The following is a 23,937-nucleotide window of genomic DNA, read 5'->3' on the forward strand; positions in this document are numbered from 1 at the left end:
ATTACACTAGTTATTGTGGGTAGTGTGACCTCAGTTTGCAGAGGCTTTTTGTGTTCTCCTAATGTCCTTCATTAGGAATTAGCTAAATGAGCTAACTAAAACTGCTCGTATCTTCGTGATCATCTCAAACCTATCTTGTCATGTTCAGTGTAATTTAATCCAAAAACTTGACCAGTCAGAGTATATTCTAGCCAAAAATTATCTCATTTTATTGCTTGGTGCAGTGTTTTCATTGTAAATGTCTTTGTTCTTCCTTCGGTGCTCAGTACACAAAATCAATAGGCCAGGATGTGCCAACACTATCAAAATATGGCTGTGGTCTCACCTACAAAGAAAGCTTTTGCTGGTCTGGACAAAGTCCTCTTGCTACAAGCATGGCCCTGTTGTCAAAATGAAAGTTGAGAATGTCAGCTTTCAATCTCTTTTTAAAAATCTTCTTATTTTTAGTGGTAGTGATGGGGTTTCATTTATATTATTTTTGCAGTACTTATTAAAATATATATACACATTGTTGTCAAATGGCAGTGCCAGCATAGTCCAGGAGAGGGAGTTTGAGCCCACAAATAAGAAAGGCGAAGAAAATCTTTAATTGTTCTCTCCTTAGCTCTCCACTAAGATCTACTTCATGGGTGATGTTCAGAGCAGTTGGTGTCCTCCCGTATCCTCTGAAAAACAAACAACAAAAAATTGTGTATTCTTAAATTATATTCTGTATATTCTAAAATCTGTAGAACTTCATCTTTACATTTTCTACTCACGGCAAAAGCAGGATGAATGACATCAAGCCAAATATCAGATAGCAAAGTAAGGAGATTTTCATTGGCGTAATGCATATCACAAAACAGTTTTACCAATTAACCCAGTCTGTCACGTGGCGTTTAACATAATTGCATGCTCGACTGTTCCCAAAAACTGAAGCTGAAGAGCATCTGCTTTGTTTAATACGTGACTTGGAATAGACTCAATTTACACCAGAACTGTCTATCTACTTGATGCCAAAATATTTACTTTATTGAGTATTTTATTACTAAGTACTGAAATGTGTTACGTGCCTTTTTTTTTTTTTCTTTCAGAATCTTGCTGCTGAAAAAACATATAATAACCTAGATATCACGGTGACGCAAGCCCTACAGCACCGTTCTCAGTATTTTGAAGGTGTTGTAAAGTGTAGTATGCTGGAAACACTGGAGACCATTGTGGATAGAATAGTGAAGGCTGAGGTGAGTTCGCTTTTTATTTTTCTCTTTACTGTAAGTTAAAAGTTGTATTACCAAACTAATAAATAGCAGAAATTTGTCCTTTCTAAGTTATTTTGGTTACTTGGTGAAAGTATTTTTTCATAACACATGTGTTGGGTATCAGTTTCCTTTATAGACTTAGATTATAGATGTTTATAGGGCTGTGCAAGATATGTACAGTACATCTGGAATAATACTTGGTTATTTGCGTCTCTGTTTTATGACATTAACTGAACTGAATGCAGAGCTTTTTATGAAAGAATTGGGTTTCTTCCAAGCCTGCCATAAGTTCTGCAGACAAATAATTCTTAAAACTCCAGCTCATAGCTAGGTTGATTGGCCTATTGTTCAGGAAATTTAATGGGTACAATTAGTTAATGCATGCAGAGTCCTGCACTGCTCTCATACAAATACTGTGAAACAGGGCCAGAAAATCAATTCTTGTGAATAAACCTTCACTCACCCCTGTTGTAAATGATGTATCTGTGTGATTTGTGTTCTTTTGGTGCTGTTTATCTTGTTTGTTGGTACTAGGAACTTTCTTATACACAGAGGCAAATGTGTATGTAGGTCTTCCTACCCTGTTACACCTCTCTGCAGAAGAAAATCCGTTCTTAACCATTTCAGTTGTCTCCAAGGTGTGATCCACTCCATGTAGATGCTTTAACTTCTTCAATTACAAGATTTTTTTTTTTTTTTCATCTTCAGGGCTGTAACTATACATATACTTGATATGAGTAAAACTTCCACTTTGTTAATATCTCCTTAGAACTTCCATTAAGCAATTTTTACTTGTAACTTTCTGCATCTGCTTGAGCTTCTTCCTGAAATTAAATAATTCTAACTGCTGATACACAAATTTTGAATTTGTATAATTTTATTACTATCATCTTGAGAAGCTTTTAGACATTTGGGTTTTAAGAACAACTCCTACCCTTTGGTTCAGTCTAAACATAGTGAGATTATATGTAAAAATGAGTCAGTCAAAACTACATGCTATTTTTAGCTGCCAGACGAGTGCTGGATCTTACTGGAAATGAAACAATTACATTGTCCATTTTTTTTTAATTCATTACACTGAGAGAAGAATAAAATTATTAAATATGTGCATATACAAAAACTAATAACCCCATCTAAAATATCACCAACATAGTTTCATCAAAAAGAAAATGCAACAATCTTTTTCTCTCCCACCCTCTTTTTCTTTCTTCCCCATGTCAGGTGGGTATGACTGTTCAAATAATTCAGAGCTCCTCTTTTCTTGTATGTGACTAGCAACAAAGTGGTTGACCTCAATCATAAATTAACATATCTATTAAATCAAGACTGTCACCTCCGTGAGAAGATGAGAAAAATTCTCTTCACTTTCTTTACCGTTACATCTGATTATTTGATCTTAAAATAGTGGAGAGAGAGAGAATTCACTTGGGTTAAAAGTAAACACGTAGTAGGCTCTCAACTTTTGACAAACACCCTATTTAGTATTGCTTACTTATGAGCTGGTTCAGCTGTGCTGTTTAGGTTATACAACTCTAGCTGCGGTGGATTCTGGTGCCAGAACTGACATTCAGGCAATCCAGGTTCTACAGTCATCTTTCACTGCTGTAGCCTGCTCTGCCCAATGAGCCTCAGGATATTGGAGTATCCACCTGCTTTCCCATAGTTAAGACAAAAGTTTTGCAGTATAGAACATTTCCTAGAATAGATTTGTAATGATAAAATCATTATTTAAAAATATAGTCTTACTGTTGATGTCTTTCTTCCATGTTGTGTCCTTGTGTTTATTAACTCTAGAGTGAGTTTGCACAGATAAGCTGAATCTTTTTTTTTTTCTGTCTTCATGCAAAATGAGGATTTTAAAACCAATCCAGTACTGAGTTTCAATTTTGTAGCCCTGTGAGAAAAATTAGGTTAAAACCAACTTGGACATGTCAAGATGCAAGAAGTTTTAGTGCTGTGCCTCTCTCTGTGCAAGTATTTTTCAGAAGGAAGCCTCATTTTATTACTGTATCTTATTTTTTGAGATCGCAGGCTGAGTTGGGCAGAGCCTGTAAGATGGGGAAAAATGTTTGATGTGAGTGCCACTTCTTGGGAGCAGAATTAATTTAAAGACCTAGATCTTGGCTTAGCTGTCACTTCAAGTCTGATTTTGTTGCCATGACAGATAGCCGTGTGCTTTTTAAGCATGCGCTAGTTTTCATTTATGTAGGGTAAGCATGTTTGTACTGCTGTATGAGACTGGTGTTGCTAACACTTTGAACCATTCTTTTTTTTTTTTTTCTACTTGTGTTCATACTCCATTACTTTAAGATTTTTTTTTTGTTTTTCTTTGCTTTAGCTATTATTTTAAATCAGGCAAATATCTCAAAATAGTTTCCCTGCTTGCAGGTTCATCGTTTGGTGGTAGTGAATGAAGCAGATAGCATTGTGGGTATCATCTCCCTTTCTGACATTCTACAAGCTTTGGTACTCACACCAGCAGGTATGGATGTTGCCATGAGTCATTTGGTACTGTGTACACCCTGCTGGTTTTAATTTATTTGACAATGACAAACTCTTGATTTTCAACTTTTGTAACTGTTTGATCATAGTTCTTAAATACACTTTTCATTTGTCTTCAGGAAAAAGCTGACAATATTAACTGTCAGTCTTTTGTTCTCTGAGGAATGCATGCAGAAGCTTCATGAACGTCATTGCTGTCTTTATATCTTCTTTTTAGGAAAAAAAGGTCTTGATTAATGTTTTAACAGGAGAACCAGGATAAAGTTGAACGTTGCCTGTATAGACAACATCTACAACAGGGCACCTTCCTGAATTTCTGTTCTCTGGCCAAGTGTTCCCAGTGTGGATGCAGCTGTGCTTTCTTTCCACTAGCTCTGCAAAACCACCTCCTCGGAGCCCTGTGGTTGTCCAGCTATGCCGTGGGGTTTGGTTGGCACAACTATGTCAGAGACGTCACCCCAGACCACCAGAACTATTCCAGTAGAAAGCTCTAGCGTATTACTAAACATGATTGGGTTCCTTTTAACAAGAGCATCCAACAATAGGTTTATTTCTGCTACTTTTATGTTGGTTGGTTGGGGGAGGAGAGGTGGTTTGGTGGAGCTTTTTTAACTTTTGCCCAAGTTACTAACCTGCTTTACGTTCTTAGTTGTAACTTCACTTTGATCACATAAGTGACATCAGTGTCACAACTACTAAAGCAAAGCCCTCTTTTTGGCTGTGTGAGAAAGACAAAAAATGTCTTCAGGATTAGAATTTTGCCTCAAAAAAAAAAATCAGACTAAGCAAATGGAGCTTGATATGTCCTTCAAAAAAGAAAGTCTAAACGTGAGCTTAACTGGGATCTCTTACTTGCACTGATAGGTAACATGGTAACATAAAAGCCTTTCTCCTCTGTAGGTTTAAAGAAACTTAACGTAGCTTTTTAAAATAGTAAGATTTCTCCTCTGAAAAGAAGTAACCAGTGGGACTGCTGGAGGTATTATGTCAGTGCATCTAGTGCCTTTTAATGACCTGGAAGAGCAAGTAACTCAGCTTTCTGTGAAAGGTACGGATGAGTATGAGAAATCAGCCCAAAGGCCTGGGCCAGATGGGCTCATTGCCTAGAAAGGAGGGACATATACCCCTTAATTCTCAAAGAGGGAGATGTAAAGACAGGCAGATGGTGCCTCTCCAGGCAGAGGAGGTAGTTTCCCTCGTGACTGGAGGGTAGAAGGATGAGGAAAATAGAACTTACTGTTAATGGTGTTAAGTTGAGACAGAAAAGGTGAATCTGGATACTGGCAAAGAGCTTTGTTACACTGGAATTACATGGACCCTTAAGTTGCAGCTCTGTGAGCTCATATAACAGTGTTCTGTCATTAAAAGGGCAGTTCCTGCTCCCACACTCTGGGCTGTGTTCTTCTGGCATTCAGCGTGTGGCGGCACCTGCACTCACGAGATCCCTCCGTGAGCTACTTTAACTTCTTGTTCTAACAGGAAACCGGGCCAGCAAAAAGGCTGCTGAGTTCTGTCAGTTTGGCACACTAAACTGGCTCCCAGGAGAGTCTGGTACTGAGTACAGGCATTAGAGCCACAGATGGGGCAGGGCTGTGCCACTGGAAGAGATGAGGTGAGGGATGGCATTTTTAGGAGCAGTTAGGCATGAGATGATTGCAGTTCTACAGGCAACTGCCCAATTTTAGATTGGGATTTGTCTCGTGAAGTGAGGATGTCTGCAATGTAGATGTAGTCTGTAGAGTCCAGAGTGTGATTTACCTCTTAAAGTGGATGCCTAAGAACAACCAGATGAATCGTGCTCTAAAAGTGACCATTTCTCTCCACTGACTAGAAAGGAAAGCGTATTGACTGGCAGGAATTAAGAGCAGCCTATGTTAGGGGGAAAAAGTATCAGCTGCAATGTGAAAACTGGATGTATTTTATGACTCTTTCAGTGTTTGATTATACATTACAAGTAGTAACTCCAGGTTGCTGGCAAGAGGTTGTTGCTTTCTAGAGCTGGACGCTGAAGCCAAACCAGCCACATGCTGGGCAACGACTGAACCCATGGCTAGTTTGAGTACTTGGAGAAAAGGCAAGATGCTACACAGTCCTGCTGAGCGGATCTCTCAGATCCCTCCTGTGAGCAAGTCTGCCTCTGAGCCAGGACAAATGGGTCCATCAACACAGCGCAGTTAAACTGAATTCTTATGTAGTTTGTTCTCAAGCAGGACTTCATTTGTGGACGCTGCTATGATGATTAAGCCTGGCTTCTAAGCTGATGGGCAGGTTTGGGGTGTGGCTTTTTTGTTGGTTTGGGGTTTTTTGGTTTGGTTTTTTTTTTTTAAATTTCTGTGCTGGGGAGAATCTTCAGAGCCACTTTTAGTAACTTCCCATAAGAGTTCCTTAGACTGCCTTGCCAATGGAGTTAGAAGCAATAATGCTCTCAAGGCCTTCCTCACTCTGTTCGCGTTAGCATTCCACAGCCCTGCTGTGTGTTCTTTATAAACGGTACCCAGTACTAAGATTCTGATAACGTGGTCAGACAGAGTTGCAGCAGAGTGAGCTGAGCTTTTCCAGAAGCCAAGCGCTATCTGCATAAGGAAATCATGCATCCTTTCCTCTTCTGTCAACAGGTGCCAAACAAAAGGAGACTGAAAGTGAATGACTGCTGTGAATGTATACACGTTGGTAGGAGAACTTGAACAAAGTTTCTGGGTCAAGTTTGTCTCAAGAACAGTGACTGCAATAGAACAGAGCAGGATGGTTGAGAATGTGTATTGGGACTTAGTGGTGGCTGATGAGTCTATTCCCCTCAGTGATGTCGCAAAAAAAAAAGCAGCATGACAAAAGCTTATGTTAAAATGTAGGCTTGTATTTCAAAATGTCTTCAAAACATTTGCTGGAAGACTTCACATGATGTCCTTCATTAAAATGCACTGTATTCTGAAACTTTTTCATTTTGTATTTGACAGAAGTCACTGGTCAGCAATGGATATATGTGACATAAGGCAAGTGTATGGCATATTCATATCATAGTGCCTTATGTCAAAATACAGCAATATGTCATCACTGTTGCCCATCACTGTCAAAGGAAGTATTGTGCTAAACAAGACACTGTATTTGAATGTGAAAGTCTTTAAACCTAAAACCAAATCAGTTTCAGTTCTCATTAGATTTGTCATAAAAGCTGTAATTTGAATATCAGTAGACTTCTTTAAAACTTCAATGACAGTTTTGTGTTAAATGTTGCATTCTGAACTGAGATGTAAAACGAGACTGATTTTAAAAACAGCTTTATTTATTTTTACTTTCATGACAATTTTTTACACATCTTTGGTGGATAGCTAAAATTTCACCATATCCATTAATAAACTGTTGATTGTTATACAAACAAGTGGTAGATTTTCTCATTATTTCAAACTTTGGAGTTGCAGAAGCTGTGACCTGTTGATCAGTCCCTATTGCTGGAGCTGAAGATTCATGGATCAAAACTGTAATACACGGGCACCAGGGAGGAAATGAGGTGCCAGAGAACAGTATTTTCATCTGTATTAAAGTGTAAAACGATGTTTGTACAAAAACCCCAAACCTGTGGGATGTTTGCTAATGTAAATGTACTGTAAAGTTTGAAGATGAGACTTTTATAATTGTAGATTCTTGTAGACGGAAGAAATTAAACCCTACAACATCAGTTTGGTTTTAGCAGTTCTTGCCAAGTTCTTTGGCATGTATAAACGTATGTGCATTTTGATGAGTGTAAGCTAGGTGTAGAAGCATTCTTATTTTCCTTTGACTTTAAAGGTGGTTTATGCTCATGGAATAATGCAGGCAGTACTTCTTACTGTGCTTCCAGCCTGAATACTGGACTGGAATGATGGCAGCAAATCAATCCGTTATTTTTCCATTTATAAACATGGAGGTAAAAGGTTAACAGATTTCAGTTTGCTTATAAAATATGAGCAATGAAAAGTCCTTTCTTCAGAACTTTGCCACTTTCTACAAAAATTGAAATTGTGTTTTAAAAAAAAAAAATTCTTACAGGCATCTTTCATGTATAAAAATATTCCTGTAGTTCATACTGGAAACTGTTCTCTCGGACTTTATCTCACTTTCTTACTCTGTGAAAAACATCATCAGGTCTTGTCCAGCACCTTTTCTGATGAGGTAAATACTGACGCTGTTCCCTGCAATTCCGGATGCATTGAATGGAAATAGCCGGTTTGGCCCAACAGCCAGTGACCTTAGGGTCTGGTGCTGATTGTTGACATCAGCGCAGCTCTGATTATCTTTGTTGGGGAGAGGGAGCGATAGAAACTAAAAAGAGTGGCTCTGTTGAAGGGTAGGCGGCCAGCAGCAGTGCCTGCAAACGCCACCCCGCCTCCATACGTGCAACTTGGTGAAAGCCGAGGTGCGCTTGGGCTGCAGCCTCCTGCGGGAGGTGGGATGCCAGGGACCTGCCTAAATCCATCAGGAGATTGCTCTACCTATCCTAGTCTGCATGAGCTTATTCTTCTGCCCTATATTCTACGTATTTCTGAAGATAATACTTTTTTATATACTTTATTTTTTTTGCACAAAGTCTCTTGGCCTTGTGCCATGCAGACAGCTTTGAGTTTGTCTGCATAAATTAGTATGCAGAAAGCCAGAATGAATTTGCAGTTTGCGAACAAGCATGTCCAGACTTCCTATTTTAACATTATTGCAAGTGCCGTTCACACGTCTGGACGCAGGACTAGCAAAATTATGGAAAGCAGCCTCCTCAGTGATACAAAACTGTATTTAGAGAATTTCCACCCTTACTGGAATTCAGTTCTGAACTTTGAATTTGTGGGAAGTAGAATCACAGTGGAACTCCACAAGCATGAATAAACAGCAGTGCTATCAAAGGCACTCTGCTTGTACTGGCACAAGTACCAGTGCTGATGCAGTAAACAAAACTGAAGTAATCATGTCATTTTTAAATACAGCTCAGTTTACTACAGAGCTAGAAAAATGCTCATTCCAGCATAAGGGAGGGACAGGAATAAGTAAAGGAGAGGTGACGCAGCAGCAGTGCCGCAGGTACCAGATTAAAGTGAAAGCACAACTAAAGCTTTGATCAAGGGGACTCTTCACATGGCTCGTGAGAGGCCTCAGCCGTGGAAGAGAATGAACAAAATGTCATTAAACTCAAGTTCCTGCAATTTTTTCCCTCTGGACAGGCAGCAAGCTGTATCTATAGATCTGAGCCCGCAGCAATGGCTTCACAGAGGGGGCCGTGTTGCAAAGGGAGGTGGCAGGAACCTTCTGGTGTCTGCCAAAAGCCCGTTCAATAGCGTAGGTATCTTCTGTCCTGAGGATGTGGGACGCTGTAGACACGGAGTCTGCTTCAGCTGGCAGGACTGTGAAACACGTGGTTGATTCCTGTGCTTCCCTGTCCGTTCCCTTGCCCAGCCAGGGGTGTCTGTGAAAGATAATTATTCTAAAAGGGTTCTCCTGGTCTTGGAAGGGAGCAGATTAAGTTTGGGTTTTACCTACTCTGGATATTTTTAGCAGTTTAGGTATAACAGAATGTTTCTTAGTAGACTTCAGCCCTCAGTATTTTTCAGTATCTAGAGATGCTGTGAACCAACTTTGGAAAAACACCCTTTGCTGGCATCGATCACTTGACTGACGAGAACATATTCCTGTTTTACTGCTGGAATCCTTTTAGTTAAAAGATCAGAGATCTTGGAGGCCCCCCCCACCCCGACAGTATTTGCTGTTTCCTAGGAACTGAACCACAATCGTTGCCTATCTGAGGCCTATTCATCTTCTTTTACTCAGGAATATGCTTCTGCTGGGAACATTTGGGTAACGCAGAAAGAACCAGCCTCGCGTCCTGAGGTTTGAGCTCTCGTCCTCACAGCAGACAAGGAATCGGAGTGAAGCGGTTCCCAGGTTGCGCGTTGCTTTGAGAACGCTCCTTGCCAGCTAAGGTCGAGTCTTTCGGTTCTGGTCCAACCACACATGCTTAATCCTGTCGCACAGCAGACTCTTAACTGTTTGTGCTGAGCTCTCCAGCCACTTTCAGAAGCCAGCTTCAGAAGTTTCTATGAGCTTTCACCCTTATGCACCCACATTTAATGCTTACTAGAGGTAATTTCCAGAGGAAAATGTCATTCCGAATAATTTAATACCACCCTTGTACCCACATAGGGCATTTATGCAAAAAAAAAAAAAAAAAAAAAAAAATGTTCTGCAGCCACCGCTCTTTAAGTTCAGGTCTAAATTTAAATGTGGTTTTGAAAGTCACTTTCTTAGTCCCCATTTGCCTTCTGATGATTACAGTCAGACCTGCTCCCGCTGAAGCAAATGGGCACAGGAGCTGACCTGTGCTTGTACATCAAACTCATTCCTTTAGGACAAAGCAATAAAAGTGGCCCTGCTAGCTGCTTACCAGGGCCTGTATGGCATTAGCCCGTGCTAATAGCCCTTGTGAACTGAATTAGTTCCTTCATTTGCTTCTACAACCGTTTTGCCAGTGTTTCTGTCTGAATATTGGAAAATACGATCGTTGTGAAACTGCAGGAGGGAGTAGGAACGAGCGTAAGCTGGAACCGAGTGTACTCTGTAACCTCTGTGCGCAGCAAGGCCTGCGCTGTACACGTGGAAGCGTGCCCAACGCAAATGCTGGGCACGCTGCGAGAAACTCCTGGGGAAGGCGCTGGCTTGCCAAGGGACAGAGCAGGTAATTCTGCTGGAAACTGCTTTTACAGGTGGTGAATGTACGCGTCAGAGCTGTTCTGCGTTTGGAATCTGAGTGGCAGCGTGTTGTGTGTTGGTATGTACTGTATTGTCATAAAAATACTTGACTGTTATGTTTACTACATTAAATTCATCGTGGTTTTTTCTTTATCCCGGTTTTTCTTCCATCACAGCAAAACAAATACAGGCAACAAGAGAAAGAGGTTCCATTTCTGCAGCCTCCCTCACCGTCTGTTCCTGCTCTCGCTGCGCACACGTACTCTCCTGGTGCTCACAGTTCTCCTTTTGATATTTTTCTCTTTCAGGGCCTAGGCCGCACCTGACGTGTTGCATTCATTAGCCGTGTCTGTTGTTAACTCACTTTTACAATAAAATGAATGTAATTTATCATCTGAACTGATACCAAGGCTACATTTGATTTGAAGGAGTATCTGGTGAAGCAAGATAAAAGCAGCCTGGGCTACAGCCCATGCATAGGTGTACATCCACTTGTCCCAAAGTTCTCTGAACTCCTTTGTAGTTCCCAGCACAACTTGCAAACACTGTAGAGATGAAGCAGCTGGAGAAGGACCAGGGAACGCACAGGCAAAGCCCTAATCCCTAATGCTGCCACTGCTATGGAACGCTGCACTCTGAAATCACCACCTCTACATCACGCTTAGAGCGTTAGAGGGAGGAGAAATTCAGCCAAGGGCCACTCGGTGAGTGTGTGAAGCTGTCCAGCCCTAAACACCTGCACCTGAGTTCAGATAAGACACGCTGCCCCGATCAGACGCTCACAGCCAAAGGCGTGCTCTCCCTCTGCACCACAGGAAGGGTTTAACATTAACCTGGGCAGGAGCAGCACAGTGACAGTGTTATCGCCACCCAGATCATCTCATCTCTGCTTAAGCTGCTACCGCTTGAGTAGCGGTATCCCAGAGTGCTCTCAAAGGCCACTCCGCAGTATCAGCAAGTCCCAGGGCACGGAGAAATTACAAAGTTCCCTAAAGCTCCATATCTGCTTGTATTTCAAGTGTCCTAGTCAAGACAGAACAAAGTAGTTAACACGATCCTGATGGGATAAGTATTATTAACCAGAACTTCTCACAAATGAAAAAATACTGATGCTTCCCACTCTGAGCGTGTGAAAAGGTGTGAATGTATTTTCTGAAAATGCAGGTGAGGTTTGAGCAGGGTGAAAAGCACAGCGCCTAAATACAACAGGCAAGTAGTAAGAAATGTAAGGATATGGAAGACGAAAGCGTAACTACCACAAACTTAACCTGTGTTTCCAAATCTTTGTTATTGGAAGGTAACTCTTATCTCAGTTCCTTCAGTCCTCTGGCTCAGTAAATTGCCCAAATTTTGGACCACACCATGGGTCCAGAGGGAGCAGGTGCAAAAATGGCACACAGCTGCAGAGCTACTCAAGGGATGGTCCTGCAGGATCATGGCCACTGCAATCCTCATGTCTTTTAAAACACCAGACTCTTAAAGACAAGACTCTTGTTTAAAGTCTTTTAAAACATGCAAGGCAAAAAGGAACGCAGTCATCCACACCAGGCAGGACTGTCCCTCCACACCTCACAGGGAGCTGTGAACAAGACCACACTGGTAACGAAGGCAGGGTTTCTAAATGCTACTCTTTCCTCAGCCCCCCCAAATCCACCCATGTGGTAGGATCTCACCAATCCCTACATCGTGGTACCCAGAGCTGCGACAAAGCAGGAATCTGTACTGTAGTGACTGGAAAAGAGAGAGGCTGGACATGGAGAACAAGCACGAAGAATGGTATCAAGTGCAGCCATCACTGACAAAACACATAACCCACCCCACCCTGTTTTTTCATGAAATAACTCTCCACAGTTACCAGTACTCAGCCTTCAAGATCCTATAATCCAGAAGGGTACAATCAGATGGCAAACAATGCAGCTACCTCCTTAAAGGTTGTCTGCTTCTTCAGAAGCAAATATATATTGTGTATAAAAAGCTTTCTTTTCCTTCAGTTCCCCATGGTCTTACCCTATGAGAATGGTAGTACATGGGAATGAATGGCTGAGATCAGGGAGAAAACCCATCCCTCGTAACAGCATCAAGCTGTTGGGTTGGTTTAGTTCTATCAATTCATTGTACCCTAGCATAAGTCACATTAGATATGTGAGTGTACCCCCCAAAAAAGATGCACACAGGAAACATGATTTTTACCTCTAAATAACGTTCATTTTTCAATAAAACGTAGAATAGGTATTACCAAAAGTGTTTGCAAAATAAATAGCAGTAAACATGGAAAAAGACGACTTTCCTGTTCTTCATGCCCTTCTCCCTTGAACTGCATCCATTAAGTGCTGTAGTCAGCATGAGCACACGCAGCACTGAGTCTGAAACTCCCCACCGCACGGGTGCCACGGTCGTTTCAGCCCTCCCCCGTCCCTTAACGTGCATTTGCAGCACTTCGCCGGTGTCCAGAGCCAACGTTTCCTCAGCACAACCACGTTTATCTGCGTGCAAAGGGAACGCTCTGAAGATCCACCGAGATGATTTAAAATAAACGTCACAGCTCAGCGGAGTGACTCCTTTCCGGACAGGCGGCCCAGAGACGGAGCCCTTCGAGGCTCCGGGGCTGCGAGCACGGCCCGGGACCCGCCGGTTCCTCGCCGTCCTGACAGGAAAGCCGGCCGCCACCAACTGCCTGCACCGCTCCGGGCCATGAAGCGACGCCGCCCTCCTACAGGAGCCGGATCCGATTGACCGGCTGCGTCGTACCGCCGCCGTGGCGGTGAGGAGCCCCGGGGATGGGGGGGTGTGGGGGGGGTATGGGCGGTGGTGGTAGCGCCCGGTGGCTCCGCTCCGGGCGCGTGGCGGCCGTTAAAGCCCGCGGCGCGGAAGGCACCAACCGCCCCTGAGACGGCCGCGCGCCAGCGGCACTGCGCAGGCGCGAGCTCTCAGACTCCCCTCACGCCCAATCCGCGTCCCCGCTCGCCCTTGCTACTCAACCCCGCCCCTTTCTTTGAACGCCGTCTGTTACCGCAGCCGCCTCTCTCGGCCAATCACCGCCCGCATTGCAGCGGCGCCGCCCAATCGGAGGGCGGCGGGGTGGGGCGGCGAAGGGAAGGCATGACGCAGCGAGTTTTTCCCCTCGCGGCGCCTGGCGCCGGCTCTCGGCGGCGGCGAGGTCGCCGCTCCGGCCTGTGACGCGTGACGCACAGGTACGTGAGGGGCTGGTGAGCCCGGCGGTCACGTGGGGCGGGTGCCGCCGCTGCTGCCAGGCGCCGCTGGTCCCGTGCGGTCGGCCCGCCGCTCCGCTGCCCCTCCCCCTGCTGCCCCCGCCGCATGTCGCTGGCGGCGCGCCCCGCTCCCCGTCAGCCGACCGCCGACCGCCGCCGCCGCCGCCTCCTCCTCCTCCTCCTCCACCGCCGCGACCGCAGCTGCTGCCGCCGCCCTTGATGTGGTTCGGGGCCGGGCGGGGAGAAGATGCCGCCGTCCAAGTCCCGCAAGATCGCGATCCTGGGCTACCGGAGCGTGGGTGAGCGCGGGGCGCCGCCGTGAGGTGGGGGGGGAGGGGGGTGGCGGGCCGTTGGGGCGGAGGTGCGGCGCCTTCCCCCGGCGCGGGCGGGCCGGCTCGGGCTCCGCAGCGCCCCCCTGTCCGCGGGGGAGTGCGGCCCCTGTGCCCGGCGGCTCCCGCCGCATCGCCCTCCCCCGCGGCAGCAGGTGCAGCGGCGGGGAGGGGAGGGCCGCCCCGCTTCCCGCCGCCGGGAGCGCGCAGCCGCGGCGGGCGGACGGGCGGGCCCCGCCATGGCGGCGCCGCAGAGCGCTGCGGGCCTGGGGCTGCGGGCGCGGGGCCGCCGTGCCCTTAATAGGAAGTTTCGCCACCCCCCACCCCCCCCCCCCCCCCCCCCGCGCTGCCGCCGCCGCGCTCCCGGCCGGGCTTTCCCTCACGGTCCCGCGGCGCGGACCCTGGAAAACCGGGGCGGGGCGGGGGGTGGTGAGGAGGTCCCTGCCCCGGCGGGGGCTGCCGGTGTGCAGGCAGCTCACCCCTGGGTGCCAGCCTACCAGCCTCCCCGCCTGCTGCCGCTCCCGGGGAAGGGAGGGTCACGCCAGGCGCTCCCGGGGCGGGTGGTTGCCAGCCCGTGGGACCGGTAAGGGATGCGGTGCGGACCGGGAGCGCTCCGGTCCCGCAGGCTCAGGGAAGCTCTGATCTAACTCCCTCCAAACACACCCCTGCGTAGGATTTACCACCCGGTTTTGACATGCCGAGGGGAAACCGGGTTGATCCGTTGCCCATTTCTAGCTTTTCTTTTTTCCCCCCTCCGTAGAGGTGCTCCATCAGCAGTGTGGCCAAGCCGGCTGTGGAGCCGGTTGTACTCATGCAGGCCGTGGGGTTGTATTGACTCTGTGGTGTACCCAGCACGGGATCGTGCTGCTCTTGCACGGTGCTGCTGGTACAATCCAGCACGGGCTGATAATCGATGTGGAGGAACTTCCTGGAAGCGTCCAGCACAAGTTCATGGTAGCTGATAGTGTTTTGTTCTATAACTGCCCACACCTGTAATCATTTCTTTTCCTGCATTCACCATCTTTGATGGAAAACAGTTTCAGACGTTTCAATGTTTGGATTCTTAAAGCAGAGGGGAATAAGTCATAGCACGGCTATCCGAATCGATCAAACTTAAAAGCGTAGATCAGTGTTGAAGATAATGTGTGGTTGGAAGAAAAAAGGATGCTACAGAGAGATACTATGCTGCTATAAAAGGGGGTTTTACATTAAAGTAAAATGTGGCTAAATCAGTTAATTTATCTTTTGTTATGCACTCAGCAGGAAGAACCCTTGAAAAAAAGCTGCTTTTAAAGATTAAAAAAAAAAGTCTAAATAAGCAGAGCTGTTTCTTTGATTTTGTATGTAACTGCAGCCTGACTTTGAGACAAGGTGGTGTAAAAAGGATGAATTTGTCTAGTCCTCAAAAGGAGCAGCAAGTAGTAGATTGATCAGTTTGCATAGTGTATTTGACATCACTTGTTGCAGTCTGTTTAATTGTCTTGTGTGTTATCTTTTCTCTTTTTTCTTTCTTTAAGCTCTGGCAAAACAAGCAATGGCAGTGTAAGTGGGAAGGAAGAATGCTTGAAATTCTGTCCTTTAGAAGTCTGTGATGGGGACTGAGTGTACTGTTGAGCTTTGGTCTTTCATCTGTTGACAATGACAAGCAGCAGTCAAAAAACATCTGATGATGGTGGGGTATATACTCAGTTGAAGAAAAAATAGAAGAAATAGTACAGTATTGTTAATATGGTTGGTCATGTTTTGAGCAATAGTAACTCATATAGAAAGAGATGGGCAGAAAGTTACCTAATGTCTATTAAAGCCTACTGCTGAACTTTTTCAACTGAAGTCTTTGGAGACTAGTGCGGTATTAGGCTTGTGGGACAAGATCAGTTTTATTAGGACAACTACAAGTTGTAGGAATATAGAATTAAGGGGGGGGAAATGTGGTCTACTGTATTTTACCTTTCATTGTCCTTGACAATTCTGTGTTATCTCTTAAGTATAAATGTTACTGGTTTTGAAAATGTTAAGACTGCAAAGTTACTCTTCTTAAATATAGAAGCATTAAATTTTTAGGCAAATATTTATGTAAAAGTTCAAGCAGTAGGAACAGGTCATTGGGGTCTTACTTCCATCTTGTAAGCTGGTAGGTAAACAAGAAAGTTAAACTGTGAGATTTAGGTTGGGTCCTCTGCTTATCCAAGTATGCCGCTTAAAGTCTGGGAGGATAGGGACTTAGTTTGGCTTCAGAGAAGCTTTTAAGTCAGTCTTGCTTTGTATCACGATGGTAAGAATGTTACTTGAACTCTGGGTAAGAAAGGGTCTAATCTCTTCTTAGGACAAACTTTTGGGTGGTAGAAAATGAAGAGCATTGCTTCTGGGGAAAATGCAACATTTGAATAGAACTAATGTTTGTTAAGGTGGGGAATAATTCCAAAATCTGAAGGACTGGAAGGAAATATTTTCTAAATTTCCTTTTATAATTAGGGAGCTACATTCCTTTGCCATTAACATTAATCTTAACCCTGGAATAAGGGAGGCTAACTCTTAGGAGTTGTAAAATGTTTACAGTTTTATAGGTTAGCATGAATGCTTAGGTGACTCGCTCTGTGAAGTTCTGTGCTCTCCTTGTAATTTATATGGTGGTTGAGATGAGGCTAATCAGAAAATGGTGAGCTTTTTTCCTGTGTCTCTTTCAGTTACGTGTTGAACTAACCGGGTTTTGATGACTATTTCGAGGAGTGAGCTGTTCCCTACAGTTGATGATTCAACAGTTTTGTGGCTCTTTCAGGTTACGAGCGTGTATAGTGATGGACCAGCACGTCCTCCACGGGGATTTCTGAAACTTGTCTGAATCTTGTAGTGGCTTTGTGCTAAGCCCTTGTTTCTTTTACTTAGATTAAATTTTATTCTTATCCCAGTGCTGTTGTCAGATAGACTAGAGATTGGGAGTGGTATTCTGATATAATAGTTCTCAGAGTAGAAAATTCAGGAGTCTGCTTGTTGGAATACACTCCCTCTATCTTTCAACACCACCATCAACCCTTTCATATGTGAAACTAGTATGCTTTGCTGATGGGAGAGATCGTGGCAGAAGCCTCGCGAATTCCCAGGCAGACATACTTTCTGAGGTGCAGACAGAGTATTTGCCAGGAACTTCGGGACTTGTTTTTTGGTGAGGAAGGCCAATTATGTGTGGGTATAGCATACAGGTTGTGGCATGACACTAGACAAAAATCGCACAAGAATGTCTCCTTTGGGTTTTGCTCAAGCTTGAATCAGTCTAAGAAAGTTAAATTCTTATATATGAGTGCTTGTCTCAGTGAGGTTTTGAGTAGAAATCAGATGGATTTAATCCCAAAGTCATCTTTCACAATGAGAGGAACTTGACTTTGGTTACTGTTGTTTCAGAAGTGACCAGAGTGAACTAGCTACTTGAGATTCGATTCTGGAAAAAATCTGCCTTGTGCGTGATGAAGCATAAGACTTAAAGCTATTGCCTTTACTAAAAGGAATCTTCATACTTGTATTTTGGTCATAATTTACTATATCCCAAATATAGTTGGAAATAATGGATTTGCATGGAAATAAATCAAACAAGACTAAGATTTTTCTGAATCTTTTCAGATTCAGAGTAACAGCCACTCTGAAAAGCAGCGTATAGTTGTCCAAAATGCTTTGTGCTCAGTTTGGTTCTTTTTTGTTTGTAGAAGAAACACATATGTTCAGACCACAAGTACCTGTATGAAAGAAGAGGTTTCTCAGATCATCTTGTAAAGTAGCTTAATACTGGGATTCTCGGTATTATATTGGACTGATAGATTTAAGATAAGCAGGGAGGTGTTACTTGGATCAGCTGCTTCAGTTGTAGGTCACTATCTCAGCTTGATTTGGTTTTTGCTGTTCATGTAACTCATGCTGCTGGTATTACAGATACACTTGCAGAAACTGGAATTCTGTGTCTGAATTTTACACATTTGGACTGGTGATCTGAAAATGCTTTCCTGGTCATTTTAGAGCTCTGAGGGGGAAATCCAGTTAAGTTAGTGATGACTTACCTATTTTCTTTCCCAGCTAAATAAATCAACTTTTTTGTGTAGATGGAGAACAGTCCGTACTGCAGGCAGATGCTGTCATGGTCTGTGACTGCGGCATGCAGGTAGCAAAGAAACTATGGTGGAACAAAATTATCTGGAAAAGCCTTCCAAGTGGTTGTATTAAGCTAAAACAACTCTTCCCCCCACCCCTCTTACCTGAAAGCAAGAAAGGCAGAAAAAGCGGTACCTTTAATACCTACCTGTAAATAGCGAGAATAATCGTTAGGACAAAACGTAGTTACTGGTTTTGAAAATGTGAGTTATTTGAGTATTAGGAGGTTTGTGTTGTAAAATGGAGTTGAGGTTTTGCTTTTTGCTTCTGAAAGATGGCATCTGTTCGCACAGTAGTATACCGCCCTGAGGAGGTATCCCTTTGATATTGGACGGAGGGAAGTGGTAATTTTAGCAGGCAACAAATTGCCCGGGTAAATGTCAAGAGAGAAGGAATGGAGAAATTACTGCTGTTGTGTGCTGTAATTTGGTTTACAGAATTGGTTGTGTCCGCAACATTGGAAAGTCTGGGATTTAACAGGAAAATCGAGCAGTTCAGGATCCAGCTGATAACCTAATGTTAAAATTTTGCCGAGTACCAAGGTTATTTTCGTAGCGCTTCCCTCGTTAGGACTGCATTCGCTCTGCCGGTATGCAGCAACGCTGCTAAAAGGAAAGGTTGCAGCTACCAGGGGACTGAAATGAGGTTGAAAATGCCAGCTTTAATTGCATTTCGGTGTGTCTGACTGCGCTGTTCTACAGTGAAAGTTGCTACAGCACATTTGATAGCAGTAGCTGGAAGCACTAGAGGCAGCATGTTCAGCTGTAATATCAAGCCAGGGTAGGGTTATTTGAGGACACCGTTTGAGGATTAACTCTTAAATTGCCTACTGGGATCTCTTTCAATGGTAATGCTTACAGGTTTTGCTTGTGTATTTGAGTGTTTTGGTATTTGATTACTCAACTTAGAGTTAACATCAGCGGGAGGAACCAAATGAAATGTAGATCCTGTAATTTATAAGCTATATAAAGTTGAAGCTCTTCATTTAGATATACTACACTGCCTTAAGTGTAGGTTCTGGGTAAACCAGCCACCTCTGTGGTACACACTGCTGTGGAAACTTAGCATAACCACGCGTTTGGGATTATAAGAACAGGCTAAAACATGACGAACTACCGATTATGATTAACTTCCTGTAGCTCTCCTGAAGGTGACATTCAAGGGCGTATTTTAAAAACTGCTCGACTTAATTGTGTATTCAATCCAAAATTGAAACAGCTTTCTCTGTGGGATGTTCATAATGCACTCAAGCTCTGCGAGTCCTGCATGAGTCAAAATTGCTTGATGTCAACTCAAATTATCCTAAATCGGAAGCTGCAGACATGGAGCACGATATTGAAAAACACGAAGCTGCCCTTGTCGGTCACAGATCTGTCTCCCTAAGGACTCGATAGGTCTCCTTTTGTTTTCCAAGGCCTGTATTTGAAGTGGATGGCAAATTTGTTGTGAATTTAATAATGTGAGAAACTAAAATGTGCTTCCTGAGACTGGGGGGAGTGGTGGTGGTGTTGCTTAAAATTCCTCTCTTCCGATCCTCGTCAGGACATTTGCTTTCCTGTATGGTTCTTGCACACTGATGGCAGCTATCCTGCAAATGAGGGTATATAGGATGGGGGGAAAAAGGGAAGAATGTGGAGAAAATCCATGTGTTATGTTGCCCAGCAGACCTCTTAATGAGGTTAAAGATTATTAATTTTAACAAAAACATATGAATGTGGGGATTTCCTTCTTGAGAAATAGGAAGTACAGTGGATGCTGAATTGGTTTTGGAGGAAAAGCTGCTTGTATGGAATTTGTAACAAGGAAGTAAACTGAGGCAGGTTTTGAACGGAGCGCTGAAACAGGCTTTTAAGTGCAGCTTTTCCCGAGAGACATCCTTGCCACTTTCATTTTTTAATTGCCATGTAGTGAAGGCAGATGGAAATGAACTATGTGGGGTGGGGCTTCCCTTGGCACAAACGGAGCTAATCCTGCACTGTGGCTGGAGGTGGCACCTTCCTGCTCCCAGTCAGCTGCTGGCACTGGCATACTGGAAGCCCGGACACCACCTCGGGGAATTATTTTATTTCCAAAGTAAAGCAACCAGAAGGAAAAGTTTTCATATCGCTCGGTTGGTTGGTTCTGCAAGTACAACCCTGTCAGAGGGAGTGGGGTGAGGAGCATGGGCTGTTTGAGGGAGGGTGGAGTAAGCTTTTTGTGGCTGTGCAGACTTTGGTTCAGTCACACCTCTTGAAACCACATCTGTAAGTATTTTCTTCCGCCACTCCAGATAAGCGTGAATGCTTTTTTCGTAAACTTTCGACAGCGGGCCTTTTGAACCCGAGTAGTTCTCTTGACGGAAAAAGATAGCCTTGTAAAGGTGGTGGACTGTGCATTAGGCAACTGTGAAGAAATCAAGTTTTTCAGGATTCTTGTTTAAATAACCTTCCATAGTCAAATCTAATCTTTTCATGCAGAATCAAGGAAAAGTAAGATGTTTGACTTCGGGTAAATCTAAACCTTGTTCTGAAGTCTTCAAATTCAGATGATGTTTCAAGTGATCTGATCTGCTGGAATTTTCTGGAAATGCTTAGTAGTAAAGATGCAGCAACAGAGCAAAGCCAAAGGTCCAGATTACAATGTGCAAGGCATTCAGAACCACTGATTGCCTCCCTACTTTAAAAACCAATGGAAACAAATCTAAAGGCTCTGTTGCTTTTCAGAGTAATCTTCAGTGTTAGCTAAGATATCCTACAAAATACTTGCTGACTCCTCCTTTAGTTGTATTTGTCAACACTGTTGCAGCATAGAGATGATTCACAACTACTTAATCTGTTTATATGCACTGGTTCTTCCTCAGTTTACCATATGCACTTTGATCGTTGTACATGCAAATTTTAAGTATAGTTGTATGAAGGATCCAGGATGAGACAATGGTGAGAAAGGTAGTGGTGTAAACAGATGATACCAGCTCTCAAAGTGCAGATTTTGGATTATCAAGCGTGATGTACCAGTCAAGATGTAGATAAGCAAAGAATGGCTTTTGAGCCTTGGGGACTCCTGCAAGAGGGAAGACTACTTGGAATTTCTTGTGGGACTTCTTACATGAATTGGAGAATTTATGACTAGAACATGAGGAGGAATTTTATAGCCATTTAATTTGGATGAAGTCCTTAAGAGTTTGTGGATAATGGCCAAAGATTAATCTTTTGAGGCATAAGACTCGGTGAATGATTTCTGAAGGCCTTTTAAGGAACAAAAGACCCTAATGTGTGACACTCAGAAGACTTGTTCAGAAAAGTTGTGATGTTTCTATATTAAATAGATACAAACTGAAGAATTTGCAATTCTCTGTTAGATTATGCTTTAAACAGTGACGTTTCCTTTCAGCTCTCTTTTTTTAATGTAATACTGAAGTCTTAAAGAGCAAGGGGTTAGTACTTCTGGAATGGTTATCAGTATTCTTAGGTATTTTAGATTACAGGAACCAGAACAGTATGCATGACAAATCTTCACTAGTTATTTGTATTCTGTGGAGTATTGAGTTAAATGAATTTTAATTTGGAAAAAGAGGGAATACATAAGTGGTCTTCAGTGTGTGGGTGTGAACATGTGCGAGTGTAACATGAAATTGTGATTTGAAAGTGTCTCTTGACAACATTGTCTCCTGAGTTAGTGGGATACATCTGTCTAGCTTCAACAGCTTGTCAGATTGTATTGCCAAAACTTCATTCAATATATACGACCTCCTTTAAAGGTACTCTAGCTATATGCAAAAGAGCTGGGATGCATAATATGTAGGAAAACTCTATTAAATCTGTCCTACAAACTGTCAAAACAATCAAGCCCTTGACATTAATGCAGTAAAGTGTATTTTGCTTTAAGGTTTGTGCCTCCATTAATAACAAATTCTGATGTTCTAAAATGTTTCAGAATTACCATTTTGAATCAGAACTGGAAGTTTCTGCTTTGAAATGTGCATGTAAACAAGCCCTGTTTCTTTGTTTGCCTCAGTACTTTCTGCATTGGTTTCTTGGAAATGTATGTTTCTAATAGATGTTTTGCTTCATCTGCATGGTTTGACAGGGGTGAATAAATTCTAAAGAAAGGTGTTAGTTGTGCTAGTTTAATTTTTTTCATGTTTGGAGAAAAAGGTTGTCAAAATTCTTGATAAACCTGTTGTTGGTTGCTAAATTTAAATCTAAAAAATGTTTAAATGCAAAATAAACCAAGTTTTTTGGAAGCAGTAAAGCTACAGAGAATAAGAAATTGTCTGAATGTTTCAAAGTCATGTTCTTTATACAGAGCCTATCTAGGAGTCTTAAGACACATAAACTATTTGTCTGCCTATCCTTCCTCAACTGCAGAGTGTCTTTTATCCCTAAGTGTGGTGGTAGGACAGAGGAGGAGTTAAAGTGAAGCTGTCAGAACTGTTTCAATGAATAGCTTGTTGAAATTTATGCTAGATCAGTGTCTCGGATGGTGTTCCTAAGCCTGGCATTGGGTTTTGCTTTTGTCACAACCAACCACTGTGAACAATAGAATAATGGTAGCACAGAAAAATAAGATGATGCCTTCTGTCTTTGCATTTCCAGGCAAAAAGACTGTGTTCTTAAAAAGCCATTATCTCGTATATCGTTTATAGCTAATGATGAGACTGTAGGATATATGGTGGGTTTTTTTCCTGAAGACAGTCATGTGAACATCCTGTTATTTTGGCATCTACCTGCTTATGTGGGCATAGGCTGTATGTCTCAAAGGTTCAAAGGGTTTAAAGGTGGAGGTTGGAGTGTATGGACCCAAGTTTTAAGGGCAGCTTATTGTGGGAAGAATTGGGCCATGCCTCTCCAGTTCTTATAGTGGAAGTGTGGAAACCAAAAATGAACGTACGGGTTATTTCCCAAATAGCCAGGCTAAGGAAGTAAGCAACTTCTGAAAGGCTTTGCTGTACCAATGTAAGTCTTGTCCCTTGACCTATTTGCATGTTAACATTTTGCCTGTTTCTGCCAAGTAGATGTGATGTACTTAATTTCTTAGATACTGTTTAAAATAGATTGGAATTTATGATTAGCTGGATTAATTTAGGGTTTAACTGGATAATAGCAGAGTAATAATAGCTATTGTACTTTCAGAACTTTGTGTTGATATGCAGAGACTTGTACAGCAGACAAATACAACGTGGTGCTCTGTCTCTTGAAGGTCAGCTTGAAGTTAGGTTGCCTTAATCTGTAGCTTGATACTCAACTCCTTGTCCAAGTTGCGTGGTTGTGGTAGCAGACTGCTGGGAAGTGAAGAATCCAGCTTCTGCTGGCAAGTGCTTTCTCAGGTGCTGGAGCTGGACCGGCTGGAAGACACTTCCCTTATGAAAGACAGTCTAAATGAAAAAATAGTTTAGTGTCAGGTTGCAAATGTCATCCTCTGTTATCTCCCTGGGCTATTTTCAGGTGGTTAGGGGAGGGTGGGAGTGGGGTGGGCTAGGGTGTTTTGTGTGTGGTTTGTTTTTTTTTTTTTTAGTTTGTTCTGTGTTCTTGTTGTTCTTCACTACAAAGATCAGAGTTCTGTATTGTGACCTTTCTGTACTAGATAATGTAAAAACTGAGAATAGAAAAGTATGGTTCCTACCCGAAAACTTAATTTGAAGTACTTTGTGAGCTAACAGATGGATACACACTGGTTAGGAAGGTAAGAAAGTCAGCTGGTTGTCAGGACAGGCAGGAACTTTATAGTATGCTATAGCAAATAAGGGTTACCTATTCTGTCTTCTCTGCCCTGTGGCAAAACTATGTCATGTCATATCTGATGGATCTTTGGCTTATTCCCTTTAAATTTCTCAAGGCTGGG

General features: G+C 43.1%; 2 protein-coding genes across 11 annotated transcripts in view; both read left to right on the forward strand.

Annotated features, from left to right (window-relative positions):
- Positions 1-7,413, forward strand: part of PRKAG2 (protein kinase AMP-activated non-catalytic subunit gamma 2) — a 223,771-nt gene extending 216,358 nt beyond the window's left edge. For 8 of the 9 annotated variants that reach the window (XM_075746691.1, XM_075746694.1, XM_075746695.1 and 5 more), the window contains 3 exons: positions 1,074-1,220; positions 3,627-3,720; positions 6,356-7,413. In XM_075746691.1, coding sequence (XP_075602806.1) covers positions 1,074-1,220; positions 3,627-3,720; positions 6,356-6,387 — 273 coding nt within the window. In that variant the 3' untranslated portion in view covers positions 6,388-7,413. The remainder of the gene's footprint in view (positions 1-1,073; positions 1,221-3,626; positions 3,721-6,355) is intronic. The other variant, XM_075746692.1, reaches the window with a different exon arrangement.
- Positions 7,414-13,521: 6,108 nt separating this feature from the next.
- RHEB (Ras homolog, mTORC1 binding) overlaps positions 13,522-23,937 on the forward strand; it is a 42,702-nt gene continuing 32,286 nt past the window's right edge. Inside the window, exon 1 of one of the 2 annotated variants that reach the window (XM_075746701.1) lies at positions 13,522-13,953. In XM_075746701.1, the coding sequence (XP_075602816.1) occupies positions 13,902-13,953 (52 nt within the window). In that variant the 5' untranslated portion in view covers positions 13,522-13,901. The remainder of the gene's footprint in view (positions 13,954-23,937) is intronic. The other variant, XM_075746702.1, reaches the window with a different exon arrangement.

This window comes from Balearica regulorum, chromosome 2, assembly GCF_011004875.1.
Source record: "Balearica regulorum gibbericeps isolate bBalReg1 chromosome 2, bBalReg1.pri, whole genome shotgun sequence".
NCBI classification, from domain to species: domain Eukaryota; kingdom Metazoa; phylum Chordata; class Aves; order Gruiformes; family Gruidae; genus Balearica; species Balearica regulorum.